The sequence below is a fragment of the Abrus precatorius genome, unplaced genomic scaffold (assembly GCF_003935025.1).
Source record: "Abrus precatorius isolate BTA unplaced genomic scaffold, Abrus_2018 Scaffold3, whole genome shotgun sequence".
NCBI lineage: Eukaryota > Viridiplantae > Streptophyta > Magnoliopsida > Fabales > Fabaceae > Abrus > Abrus precatorius.
The window spans coordinates 30,229,518-30,243,587 of NW_020874373.1; the positions used below are offsets into that span (position 1 = coordinate 30,229,518).

Below are 14,070 nucleotides of genomic sequence, written 5' to 3' on the forward strand. Positions count from 1 at the left end.
CTTTAGAGTTGAGACTTAATTTTCTTTTTCACTTTTTCGCTTTTTAGGTCCTCTCGTCGAAGTCTTTGGGAAAGAGAATATATCACAGATTAAGGGTCTTGATTTTGTCCATCAGAGAATGACCCCTTGATTCTGACACGCGATGAATAAGGAAGAAGCACATATCCCTTCCGTGGGGCTCTCCTCACTGAAGCTTTCTCAAAGTTTCAAGAAATAGCGTTAGAAAGCATGTATGCAACCAATCAATACAAGTGAAGATAGCAACTCAATCATTCCTTGTTCCAACCAACACGACAATCCAAGTCCCAGAAAGGAATCATCACCATTTTGTTTCCATTCTTCTCCTGATTCATTCCTTGTTTACTTTATTTCCAGGGAAAATCACTCAGAAAAATAGTAATTTTTTTTCTTTTACTAGCCACTTACTAAAACTCACAATTAATCATTTCCCACCACCTTTTTTTTTTCTGATCACTTAATTTCATTCATCCATTTTCTGTTGTTATCTTAATTGATCTTGCTAACACTTCACTTTCTATTATCTATTGGATGACATCATAGTTCAGCCACATTCTATTTCTGGTTCTTTTCGCAATTTTAATTCTTAATACGCTTTGGTTACGGAGGATGGTTTATCCATGCTGACAAAATAATTCTCAAGTAGGATTTTTAAGCTCAGCATGAACTGGATTTATTTATATATTTTTGTTTGATATATCAACTCAATTAGAATTGTGCCATGTTAGTTTTGAAGTACAAGGTGATTTGAGAGTTTGACTGAACAAAATTTGATTGTCCTAACCTTAGAGGGTTGAACCTATTATTATGGAAAGTAATTTTCTTGGGCGTTTAGCACTGAGAATATATGCCCCAACTTTGTACATACATATTTTCACTAGGATCTAAAAAATTATATTTAATTGATAATATTGTTCTTTCAAAATTACATCATATTTTGTTAAGCCATTCGGTCAGTTATTGTCTCATTTAATAAATGTTTGGAATATTAGACCTTTGTCTTAATGTGCTCCTTTACAAATACCCCTGAAATTTTTATTAATTTCTATCTTTTCCCTGATTGAAAGTGATATTTAGAAAAAATTAAAAATTGCTTGTTATAGGAACCATGGAAAAGAGAATGAAACTCTTGTTTCTTGTTCTATTGGGTGCTGCCTGGGCTTGTGATGCAAGAGAAGTAGCAAACCCAGATCATTGGAACAGTAACACAGCAAACTATGGCAATTCTGGTAACATTGTTCACTGATGTCATTCTCTACCTCTTTGCTTTTAATTATCATGCTTTGGAAGACTGAGTGGAGGCACTTACTGTGCATTACACTTGCCAAATTTTAATGAGTGCCAAGTTTGTTATTCATAGAATTTACACATAAAAGTCAGATCAGATTAAACATCATAGTTTGTGGTTATTGAGGTGTAACGATTTTGTGGAATAATCTAGTATGAGAAAAGTGTTAAATTTGGGATGTTCTGTTGAAGAAATACTATTACAGTTCACCCATATCTGCTATTTTAGAAAACTCTAGAAGTACTAGGTAACATGATATTTGCTAGTTCTTCTTTCATGATAGTGAGAGAAAAAAAAGTAATGAATGTATGTTGTATGCTTCTAAATTTACATATCAATGGGAGAAAACAATTGTCCAGAAACTGGCATCAATTGGTTGTGATAAAAAAAACTTGAGTTGAAATAAAGGTCAGTGTGGTAAGTTTATGATTTATAGTTTAAACCAATAAATGTGACGTTTTTGTAAGATGAACTAAAATGATAGAAGTTACAAATAAATGTGATCTGTTGTGGGTATGCTATATAAATGTGTGGAAATCTTCTCAAATTAAATATCAGTTAGATAATGGTCTTGCATTTATTTTCACCCGTATGAAGATTTAGATAATGTTGCATGTATAAAACATAATCTATTTAGATCAATTTTTGGTTGTGTAAAACATCAATTTTTTATCTTTTTTTAGTCTAACATTGTTGATTGAGTTGCTCCGAAATCTAGTGGCTCTTCCCTTGATGAGAATAGACCACATGGTTTAACATCGATATTTATTAAGAGATTTGTTCCTCCCTTGATGAGAATTGAGCAACCTTTATAGTTTGAAAAGCAAAAGTGGCATGAGGAAGTAATTTTGTTGACCTATTTTGCAGAGCTAAGCAGAAAACCTGATATATGTGCTTGTTGTGAAGAATACACTGCCAGGGCACTTGATTATCTAAATGAAAATAAAACCCAGATTAAGATCACTGATATCCTTCACAATACTTGCTACCGGTTTAGCTCCATCAGGCAGAAGGTTGGTTACCATTTGAATCTCTTGTACATTGGGTTAGATGCTGTAGATGTTCTGAGTTGATGAAACCAACTTTAATTTCTTGTTATTCTCTCTAGTGTTTAACCAACACTCTTGGTACCCGCATCTAACTTGATGGATGATGGCCCTCAAAATGATAATTATATGTGTTAGCTTCTCATATGCAAAATAACAAAGCCCAGATTATTAGTACAGTAGAAATATGGAAAAAATCAAAATATTATTGCTTTACTCTGATGTATATGGTATGGTTACAATATATAGCCAATCTTGAATATCTTTCATAACTATGGAAAATGCAAAGAGAATAAAAGTTGTACAGTGTAATTTGTCCTAAGTACGGCTACAGGTACATGATACGCAATCTTCAAAAAATTGAAGGTATCATTATGTTAATATATAACAAAAATAAATAAAATAAAATATATGAAAATATCTAGAGTAAAAGTAATTAACAAGTTCGCATTTCACAAGTAAAGAATTGAATTTCATTGAGTAGGGAAACTAAAATTGAAAATTTGAGAGAAAGGAGAAAAAATTCTGAATTTTATCTTAAAAACTGTCTTTTTCTAGTTTTTGGAAAAAATGGTTTTGCAAGTACTTAATGGTATCTAGACATACCTCAAGCCATACCTAGTCTCATTAGAGTTTACCCAAGTTGTGTACATACTTCTGTTAAAAAAAAATTTTTTTTGATAAGTATTCGAACATACCCAATTTGTACCTATACCTGCTACATATCTAGTATGAGTATAACTTACAAAATGAAGTGCCCATACTTATAAGATAGTAACCTAGTTGAATAAGCATCAGCACATTTTAAGACATGAGAATGGTGCAAAAGTGAATGAATGAATCACAAGTTATCAGATCCTACATGAATTCGTGTTTCTTTTTATATTGCACAGTGCATCACTTTGGTAGACTACTATGCTCCTCAATTCTTCTTAGAAATAGCTTCAATTAAGCCTGGAGAATTGTGTCACAAGGCCAACCTCTGTCAAGGCATTGCATATATTTCCTTGAAAGTTGAAGAAAATAGCTGTGAGTTCTGTAAAGATACTGTTTCAGCAGCATTGGCTAAGTTGAAAGATCCTAACACTGAGGTAAGAATTTCATCTCACTGCTACTCCAGTGAAATGTCATGTGGAATGTCTTGTTTGAGAAAGCCTGCATTTTTCAGGCAAATTGAAAAGGACTGATTAAAATGTTTAGGTCTAACATATTATAGAAGTATATGCACAACTTTTTCAATTGAAATATAAATATTTATCAAAAGGGAAAAGGGAAAGAAATATGTAATACAAAGTTATTTATCATTCTTATTCTCTTTAAAACTCTATATTTTGTTTTGACCAATCCAATATCTTATTCGGAATTCCACCCCTGTTTGGTTTAAGTTATCTCTTCTTGAATTAACAACTAATCATTTATTTTAAAATTTCAGGTGGAGTTAATTGAGACATTACTAAAAGGGTGCCATTTGGTGGAAAGGTACACAGATAAGGTACGTTTAATATGATGAATCTCTCATTTTTCTTCAATTTGAATTCAATAATCTGAAGTATCAATTTTCAACTTTTATTTTCCTTGCAATGATAATTTCAGACTCAGCAAGCTCTTTACCATCAATAATTGACTCATAAAATCTTTAATTGTATTCTCATTCCACCTCCTCTAGAAACAAATTCCACAACTATTATTGAAACTGGATAGGCTATTTTGTTTTGCAACTAAGAGAAATTCTGTAGTGCTGTAAGAAAGTACACTAGAACTTAGTTTTCCTAATCTAGCTTTTGCTTTTCTTCAATTGACTTGGATATTTTTGTTAATTTTCCAAATTGCTTGCAGTGCAAGAGGATGGTCTTTGACTATGGACCTCTAGTTTTTGACAATGCAGAGAAGTTCTTGGAGATGACAGATATATGTAGTTATGCACTAAATTTCATGCCTACAAGGCTCCACCAGTGGTTGGCTAACAAGCCTTCTTTTATTTCTCTTAATTATGGAAACAACGTCCTTATCAAATTGATAGTGTACTTGTTGAGGAAAATTTCCATGTATATAATATATTAAGAAAGGAATAAAGTGTAATGGTACTTGTCTTTGGATCATAATCAGAAACCTCCTATCTGAAAATGTTGATTCAAGGAGGAGTGGGATAATTTGTGTGTAATTGAAAGGAAATTATGCCTTGTGGCAGTTATGGTATGCATTGAGTTGGTTTAATAATATTATTGAGTTTCCCGTGCAACATTATTAAATTAAAACAAATTTTTAATAATAAAAAAATAAAGATATGTTGCATAATTTTTTAATTTTTTTAATGAATTTTATAAATTAAAAAAAGAATAAATATTTTTATTATTAATAGTGAATATTTATTATATTGAATTTTACTAAATTAATGAGAGCTTTTTTAATTAAAAATATATTTTAATATTTTAAATTTCAAATTAAGATACAAAAAACCATCTTTATTAATATGGGGTCTCAACATCTAAAATTTAAAATTAAATTCAAATTAAGATTAATTAAAAATAAAGTAATATTAAATTTTAGTTTATCTAAAATAGAAAATAGTTTTTGAAAAAGAATAAAAATCAATAAAAATAAATAAATGCTCAATGTAAGAGATGGTTCTTAAAAAAATATTTTTATTTAAAATAATTTCTAAAAATATTTTTGTTAAAAATGAGAATTCAGATTTAATAATAAAAATAAATAGGAATAGAGTGTGAAAGGTGCAATTATGGGCATATGCCATGTGATTTGTTTTTGTATTTGTATTTGTTTGATATATGAGTAGTGTGTGATGGGGCAAGTTCGTGGGTGGAATTTGTGTGATCTGGACAAAGATTTTCTCTGTAAGAGTTTGGGTCGACAAGACACTTGTTGTATTTTTGTGTGAATCAAGAAAATTTGGTTTAATTTAACATACCAAGTAATTGGAAAGTCAAATTTTGAGGCTAGTTGAGCATCTAACAATGGCTAGAGTTTCTGATTGAGTAGATTTATTGGATAAACAAATGGCCAATTTGCAAACATGTAAATGGATGAGAAAATGAGGTAAGTGGGAGAAAGTCTTCTCTTAGAAATGAAGAGGTGGTTTGGGAAGAAAGTAATAGAGAAACATGAGAATTCCAACATTTTCTTTTCTAGTCATTTTGCTTTTATTTGTCTAGGTCTTTAACAATCTCAAACCAAAGCACTAAGATCAAAATTAAAAGACGTGTTAGAACTTACATTCACTTTGTGGGTTTTCAACTAAGTTATGTACATCTATATTTAAGATATCCAAGTAGTCCAAAGAACAATGAATTGTGGTTGCTTCATCATTAGGCATGTTAGTGGTGTGCTACGTTCAATGTATATGGGCTTGTCTTTGATCCATATATTTGGGCCATCGAGCTTCTAGTTTATAAATTACATTTTAGATTATCTTTTGGTTATTTTTTGTCATGCCATACTAGGCTTTGTCCTAGGCCTATAGGGTTCAATTTTGAACTTATTTAAGGCTATAATACAAATTTCGATTGAGTTTATGTTTTGGTCTTATGCAGCTACCTAAGTTCTCATAATACTAACTTTTTTTCTTAAATATACCTTGTACAAAACCATCCCATTTATTTAGTTTCTTGAGAATTGTTAACTAACTAACATATTTTTATATATGAGTATTATTAGATTAAATTTTTAAATAAAATATTATAGATATATTGTATGATTATTTTAAAATTTTATAAAATTAAAATTAATAAACATTTTAATCATCAATAATAAATATTTATTTTATTAAATATGAAAATCATAAATATAAAAATAAAAATAAAATGTTCACAGAAAAAGTCACATGACACAATTTTGAAGAGAACTACCTCATAAAAATGTTATTATTTAATATAGACCTTAAAAAAACTCTCATTTAATAATTATGATTCATATTTTTATATAGAAGAATTATTAAAATTATTAAAAAAATTAAATTTTAAATTAATATTAAATTTAAAAAATTAAATGCTCAACATAAACAAGGTTACATGACATACTGAAAAATAAAATAAAAAAAACTCCTAAAAAATTCCTATTTAAAAATTAAAACTGCATTTTATAAATAAAAATATTTATAATTCTCAAAGTTGATATTTAAAGCTATATTAGTCATTCTTAGAATATTTCGAATTGGTGGAATGAATCTGAGCTTGTTAGATCAATACTTGGTTTAATCTAATAATTGCTACACTAACTTTTTATAACTTCAAATTTAAGTTTTGATTCTTTAAAATAAAAATTAGGATGTTATAAATTGCATTTTTTTCCTGCACAAAATATAATCAAGGTTAATAATAATGTCCAACAACTATTAATTGATTATTAACGTTTTTGCAACGAATATTTTATTGAGTAATTTAAATATTTGTTTTAATTAAATTTACCATAATTACAATTATAGTTATTAAACAAGGTATTATCACATGACATAATTTACGTTGGCAAAATGTTCTTTTACATAATACGATAGATAGATTGTGATTGTTAAATTATAACCATAATTTTATTCTAAATATTGGGAGGGAGTAAAGCTTTAGCTTAAACATTATTTGTATCTACAATATATAGAATTTTTTAAAAATTAAATTCAAATGTACACATTGAACAATTTTTATTCAATTTTTATAAATATAAATATGTTGACAATTTAATATTAAGATTATTATATATCATAAATAGATATTATATTTAATTGAGTTAATATAAGATTAATTATATTTAATATTTCATTGATTTAATGTGTATCATATTTTCACTTTTTACCAAACAATTAAATTATTTTTAGACAATCAATTAGTTTGCATTTTTTTTCAAAACACATTCACGTGTACGATACGATACATGACTAATTTACAATAATAATCACCAATTGAAAAAAGAATGATCAATTACGTAATTTATCCTAGTAATAATTCATCTATAAAGTAATTCCATAAATGACTATTTTTTTATAAAAAATTTAACGTGTATCTAATATATATATATATATATATATATATATATATAAGTTTATTAAATATTATAAAATTTACGATAATGGTAGTATTAAATATTATTATGAATAATTTTAATTATAAAAAATAACTATTATTTTTTTATTATAAAAAATAAAAAATATTTTTAAATATATCAATTACTAATTTTTTTACTTTTATTTAATATAAGATTTATATTCAGAAAATACTTATTGTTTACTCATATAAACATATGCATTTATTTATTTAATATTTAAAATATTAATTTAGTCATTTAATACTATAAATATTTTAAAAATATAGTATAAATTTAAAATAAATAACTATTTTTATTAATCTTAATAAATTAAATATTTATTTTTATAATTAAAATACACATGTAATATAAATTTTAATAAAACATATTATTTATTAAATATCCTTAGACATAGATTTAAAAAATTTACTTTAAAAAGATATATTGCATGTACATATTTAAAATTATTGAAACCATGTAAGAAGAAGCTGGTTCTGCGTCTTGGCCTCCTCCTAGTTATTGCTTAGAATATACGACTGGTAATGAATTTCCTTTTTTAACTTTTCTGCTTTTTTTGTTTCCAATCAAAATCTTTGACAGATTTTTTTTCTTTTGGTACAGAGAATCTAATCTATTACAGGTTAAGGGTATTAATTTTGTTCATCAAAATAGAGCCCCACCCGATTCTGACACGTAGTTGTAATAGTGTGAAGCACACAGTTTCCTCCGTAGGGCTCCCCACACTGAAGCTTTTCTTAAGTTCCATAGGAAAGTGAGATTGCTAAGCTACCAATCTATGGAAGTAAAGATGGCAAACCAACCATTCATTGTCCCACACGACACTTAAAGTTCCAGCAAGGAATCACTACACACTAACATCTTATTTACATTCTCTTCCGTTCTTCTCTTCATTCATCTCTTTTCACGAAAAAAAAAAAAGGTACACTTTCTTCTCTTCATTCCTTGTTTATTATTTTTTTTCCAGGCAAATTCACTCAGAAAAATAGATTTTTTTCTCTTAAACTTGCCACCCACCAATCCTTAAAATTAATCATTTCCCACTAGTCTTTTTATTTTCTCTGAGCATGTAATTGTACTTAATTCTTGTGTTGTTGTTATCTTAATTGGACTTGCTACTGCTTCAGTTTCTAGTTTCTGTTGGATGACATCATAGTACAGGCAATGAGGCAAATTCTGTTTCTTTCTCATTTTTAATTGTTGGGTTATGGTTTCTTAATGCTGATAAATTTGTTCTCAGTCTGGATTTTTATTTTTTTTTCTTGAGAGGTGGAGGAAATTCAGCACGAATTGAATTGCATGCTTTTAATGGCGTGATTATATCAACTTAATTAAGAATTGTCACGTAACTTTTGAATTGTATAAGGTGATTTGAGAGTTGGACGTCATAAAATTCCATTGTCTTAACTCTTAATTAAGAATTGTGACCTTTTTTTTCTGGTTCTGTGTGTATTTATTGAGCTAGGTCCCAACTTGACATGTATTTTTATACGTGTTTAAATAAATAATATTTAATTGATGATGTTGTTCGATCTAATGGTATCATATTTCGATGTGCCGTTTAATCAATTCTTATTTCATTTAATAGTGTTTGCAATATCGAATCGCTGTCTTAATATTTTGCATTGTTTTAGCCCTGATATTTTAAATAATTTCTATCTTTTCCCTTATGAAGGTTGACATTTTAAAAAAAAATGTTTGTTTTAGGAACCATGGAAGGGAGAATGGGACTATTGTTTCTTTTTGTATTGGGTGGTGCGTGGGCTTGTGATGCAAGAGAGTTGGAAAACCTTGGCTCTTCTGGTAAAGATTGTTCACTACTTCCTCCTCTCCAAAACTAAAGACTTTTCCCTTTGTTTCAAAACTATTGTCATTTATGAAATTCAATGCATTGTCAAAAAAAAAAATTTCTATAATATCCTCATTTAGTAATTATACGGGCAATTAATTCAAAATTATCTCAACCAAGTGAAATGACAGGGGATTATTTTCTATTATCCTTCTTAGGGAGACAGATAAAGTGGAGCCATGGATTTTACATTTCATTTTCAATCTTTCATTTACTTATCAGTATTGATGAACGCACAAAGTTTATGGTGTGACAGGTTGGTCACTCGTAGATTTTACACATTAAAACCGAGAAGAAAGACAAATTGAAAAGTGGTTTGGACAATTTATAGTTTGTAATTATTGAGGTGTAACAATTTTGTGGAATAACAAAAATTGAGATAAGTATCAAAAGGATGGGATGGAAAATTGAAATACAATAGTTCATTCACATGAGCTTAAACAAATCTCCCAAACCAGTTGTTTCAGAAAGCTAAGAAAATCTAGTGGTAACATTATATCTTCTAGTTCCCTCCTTCACAGTAATGAAGGGGAAAAAAATAATGAGACTGATGACTGTATAGTGTGTACATTTGGATCCGGCTTTCTAAAGTGATGGGTTGTGCTTAATAGGATAAAGTGAACATAGATTTGTTGATATCAATAGTTTTTAATCAACAGTTATTTGTGCACTTTATTCTCTCAAATGCATTCTTTTCTCTTTAGAGAAGTCAAATCTGATAGTAGATGTACTCATAAATGGAGGGAAAAAATTGTTCATATACTGACAGCAATCCACCAATTGATTGTGATAAAGTAAGCTAAGGTTAAATTAAAGGAAATTGAGAGAAGTTTATGGTTTGTAATTCATACAAATAAATAAATGTCAGTTTTGTAGGATAAACTAAATTTATAGAAGTGACCTACCTATAAATATAGAACTATTGTGGGTGTTGTGTATAATCTAAATTTATAGGCATCACCTCAAATTAGCCATCTAAGATAAGCCAAACAAACAGGGTTCTAAAGATCATGAATGAGCTGACTTCGCACCTAAAGCTGTTTCATGCATTCTTTGAAGACTTGTGGGAATTAAAAGATGGGTGCTTCCAATACCATAGTAAATATGATTTGCTACACATGATAATATAGAAAATTCTTGGGATAAATTTTGGTGATACCAATGATTAAAACTGGATAAGGAGAAGAAATGGGAAATATATCATGTTGCATGAAGCTTAAGATAATGGCTCATGCTTTGGATTGGAAGCAATTGCCAAGTGCTTGTCTGGGAACATTTTCTCTTGTAAAATATATTTTTTCAAAAGATCTTACGGGAAGCTGGGAAAAAAAGCGAGTATTTTCTCTAAATAAGTAAATCCAAAACACACACCTAGTTTGTTCAAAGATCTACCCTGACATTTTTTGGGTATAGTGTGTTGCCCCAGTATTTCTTCTAATCTGTATTCTATTTCTGGTTGTATAAAACATACATTTTCATTAAACATTGTTGAATGAATTGCTTTAACCAATTTCAAGTGGCTCTGCCCTTTATGGGAATGGAGCCCCTAGTGTGACATCAATATGGCATTTCTTTCTCTAAGGTTGACTAATGACTTTCTTCAATCTGTTCAATGGACTTTTTTTCCTTTAGATGGCATGATATAGTGTAATGTAAGGATGAAGTAAAGAATTTTAACAGAAACAATCTTCTTTAGTTTAGTACTAAATGTAACAATTTATCCAAAATGCAAAATCCAACCTGAACAGCTTACTAGTTTTCACTAGATCACTGAAGCATAAAATACTGCTTATAAGAATAATTTTCTGTTAAATATAGATTGAAATGAAAATGTAAAATGAGACATTTATGTTTTTGACCTATCTTCAAATTGCAGAACTAAGCAGAAATCTAGATGTGTGTGGACTTTGTATAGAATATGCCTCCATGGCACTTCGTTTTCTAAATGAAAATAAGACCCATACTGAAATCATTGATATCCTTCACCATTCTTGCGAACAGCTTCCCGCTTTTAAGCAGAAGGTTGGTCACCTTTCGGATCTTATGTTTTCAGTTTTGATGCTGTATCTGTTCAAAGTTGTTGCAAAAACCAACTCTTAATTTTCCACTATGCTCTATAATGTTTAACCAACATTCTTGGCACTCTGTTCACTTTCATGGATGATGGCCTAGAAGTGTTATACTTGTATGTGCATTAGTTTGTCATATACAGAATAACAAAGGCTGGTTTTGTTGTACCGTGAACCAGCTTGGTTAAACTTGGAAAAAATAAGAGGTTTATAATAGTTTCCTAGTCAGATAACCATCAGCACATTTTAGGACTCTAAAGGATGGTTAAATGAATGAATCACAACTTATCCGTTATCACGTTGTAAGTGAATTCATTTGTTTCTTTTGTGTTGTACAGTGCATCTCTTTGGTGGACAAGTATGCTCCCATTTTCTTCTTAGAAGTATCTATAATTAAGCCTGATGAATTCTGCCGCAAGATCAGTCTCTGTCAGCAAATTGCAGATATGGCCTTGCTAGTTCAAGAAAATAGCTGTGCGTTTTGCAAAGATACTATCTCAGCACTGTTGGCTAAGTTGAAAGATCCTGACACTGAGGTAAGTAATTTCTTCTTACTGCTACTTTGATGAAGTGTGATGTGGAATATTACTTTGCCTGTACTGATATGAGCAAACTTTCTATTATTTCTAGTTCTATATAGCTTTCATCTACCACAAAACTTAGATGGGTGTTGTGTACTTCCACAACCTCCGCAACTTTAAAATGATTGTGAGGAGAATATATTGTAACTTAAGACTTTCTTTTATTTGATTATATAAATTTATAATGTTCAAGTGTAGCAGCACCGTATGGAAGTATATGCACAATATTTCAAGAGAAATAATGTGTCCCAGTGGAAAAGGGAAAGATATATGTAATATATAAATTTCTGCCATTTTTTTTCTATAAAAGGCATCTTACTATCTTTGATTTGAGTCATTTGACCCTCCAATGTCTTAATTTTAATCCCACCCCTGCTTGGTTTAAGTTATCCTTTGTTGAATAACTGCTAACCATTTATTTTTAAAATGTCAGCTAGAGATAGTTGAGAAACTACTGCAGGTGTGCAATACTGTGGAGAAGTATGCAAATAAGGTAAGAAAAGTCTGAGAAATCCCTTCATTTTCATCAATCTACAATATGAAGTTTCAATTTTCAACTTTTATACAATCAACCATTCTCAACTTTTATCCAATCAACCAAACTCCAACTATCTTCAAATACTATATAGACATATTTTTGGACTGAAGAATAGTTATTATAGGAACTGGATAGACTATTTAATTGCACATCATGAACTAGGCAAATAATGCATGCGCCACTACATGAAATTTTGTAGTGCCGTGTAGAAAGTGCCAATGAACATAATTTTTTTAATCTAGTTTTTTTTCTTTTCATCAGTGAACTAAGAAATTTTTATTATTCTTCTAAACTGTTTGCAGTGCAAGAGGATCGTGTTCGAGTATGGACCCATGATTTTTGAGAATGCAGAGAAATTCCTGGAGACAACAGACATATGCACTGTATTACATGCCTGCAAGGCTTCAACAGCAGTTGACCAACAAAGCCTTTTTTTCTAACTCTTAATCATGGAAACAAAGTTTTATCAGATTTATGGTGCACTTGTTGCTAAATATTTCCATGTAATATATTGAGACAAATAAAATATAACTTTGATATATCATCTAAAGTTGTTGTTATACTATCCAATGACGTGTTGGCACATCATTAGAAAAGTTATACTTCTTATGGGTGGTGTTGTGATACTCAAGTTTGTTAGTTGAAAATACATGATGTTTACATGCAGTTTATCAAAAGAAATTTGGAGAATATTATTAAAAAAGATCATATGATAAATAATATCTTACAATTTAGTATTATTGAACTCAATAGCATTGTGTGAAGGTTTGATTATTGTTGTTGTATAGGTTAAGCAAAATGTATAAGGTAGGAAAGGAAGGACACACCTATCTTTGATCAGAATTAAAGAATTTCAGAAATTAAGTCCTCCACTTTTACTTTCTCATTGTATACACTTTCATTTTAAAAAATAAATAAACTCCTTTTATCTTGTGTACTTTTGTTATGCAATACCTATTCAATAATTGTAAAATTCTTAAGGTGTTCATTCTAGAAGGATGCTATTGCTAACTGTTTCAGTATGAATTTCCATCTAACTAGTTTCATAATTCATTCATTTATTTGATTCTAGTTTATTTGCTCCCCACTACCAGACAAAAAATTGGTATTGTAACAAATCTATCTGATAACTGCGTGGTGTCTTTTTTGCCATAATAACTTTGCACTACTGAAATTGATGGCTCCTACATAACACAGCAATCAAGTTAAAATTTGGTTGTGTGTGGACACAACATCAAACATAGTCGACAAAGCTGCTATTTACGTTGCATTGCAATCTTTCCACGTATTGAACAATAAACTGAAAATCAGGATCTGGCATGGCAAGTGATGTGACACTGTTTTTCTTTCTACATGACCATTAGTTTTTCTTAACTTACATGGATTGGAAGCTACACTGAGTATTGTGGTCCCTCCTTGTAGAGGGTCCACCTAGGTGTGATTTTCACATGTTACAGTGAAATTGATGACAAATCGTATGGATCTGGATGTGAATCTTGTGTTGTGCTTGACACACAATGTTTGAATGAATTTACATTCTCTGGTGTTAATAAATAATATGACAAGGACATTATAGAAAACATATATAAGCAAAATTTATGAACCCGGCATAAATATTAGTGAGTCTTATTATAA

General features: G+C 29.6%; 2 protein-coding genes across 2 annotated transcripts; both read left to right on the forward strand.

Annotated features, from left to right (window-relative positions):
* Window positions 1-250: 250 nt before the first annotated feature.
* LOC113861863 (proactivator polypeptide-like 1) lies at window positions 251-4,531 on the forward strand. Its single transcript, XM_027494939.1, has 6 exons — window positions 251-396; window positions 1,122-1,247; window positions 2,174-2,319; window positions 3,246-3,443; window positions 3,785-3,844; window positions 4,189-4,531. Exons 2-6 carry the CDS (start codon window positions 1,127-1,129, stop codon window positions 4,411-4,413), a joined length of 750 nt encoding a protein of 249 aa, XP_027350740.1. The 5' UTR covers window positions 251-396; window positions 1,122-1,126; the 3' UTR covers window positions 4,414-4,531.
* Window positions 4,532-8,162: 3,631 nt separating this feature from the next.
* LOC113861864 (proactivator polypeptide-like 1) lies at window positions 8,163-13,118 on the forward strand. The gene is made up of 6 exons (XM_027494940.1): window positions 8,163-8,320; window positions 9,106-9,201; window positions 11,124-11,269; window positions 11,655-11,852; window positions 12,331-12,390; window positions 12,738-13,118. Exons 2-6 carry the CDS (start codon window positions 9,111-9,113, stop codon window positions 12,873-12,875), a joined length of 633 nt encoding a protein of 210 aa, XP_027350741.1. The 5' UTR covers window positions 8,163-8,320; window positions 9,106-9,110; the 3' UTR covers window positions 12,876-13,118.
* The last annotated feature ends 952 nt before the right edge of the window (window positions 13,119-14,070 follow it).

Coding starts and splice junctions, on each gene's coding strand:
- LOC113861863 (XM_027494939.1), top strand. CDS start 1,127: ATGGAAAAGAGAATGAAACTCTTGTTTCTTGTTCTATTGGGTGCTGCC. Junction 2,320..3,245: donor TTAGCTCCATCAGGCAGAAG/GTTGGTTACCAT, acceptor TATATTGCACAG/TGCATCACTTTGGTAGACTA. Junction 3,845..4,188: donor TGGAAAGGTACACAGATAAG/GTACGTTTAATA, acceptor AATTGCTTGCAG/TGCAAGAGGATGGTCTTTGA.
- LOC113861864 (XM_027494940.1), top strand. CDS start 9,111: ATGGAAGGGAGAATGGGACTATTGTTTCTTTTTGTATTGGGTGGTGCG. Junction 11,270..11,654: donor TTCCCGCTTTTAAGCAGAAG/GTTGGTCACCTT, acceptor TGTGTTGTACAG/TGCATCTCTTTGGTGGACAA. Junction 12,391..12,737: donor TGGAGAAGTATGCAAATAAG/GTAAGAAAAGTC, acceptor AACTGTTTGCAG/TGCAAGAGGATCGTGTTCGA.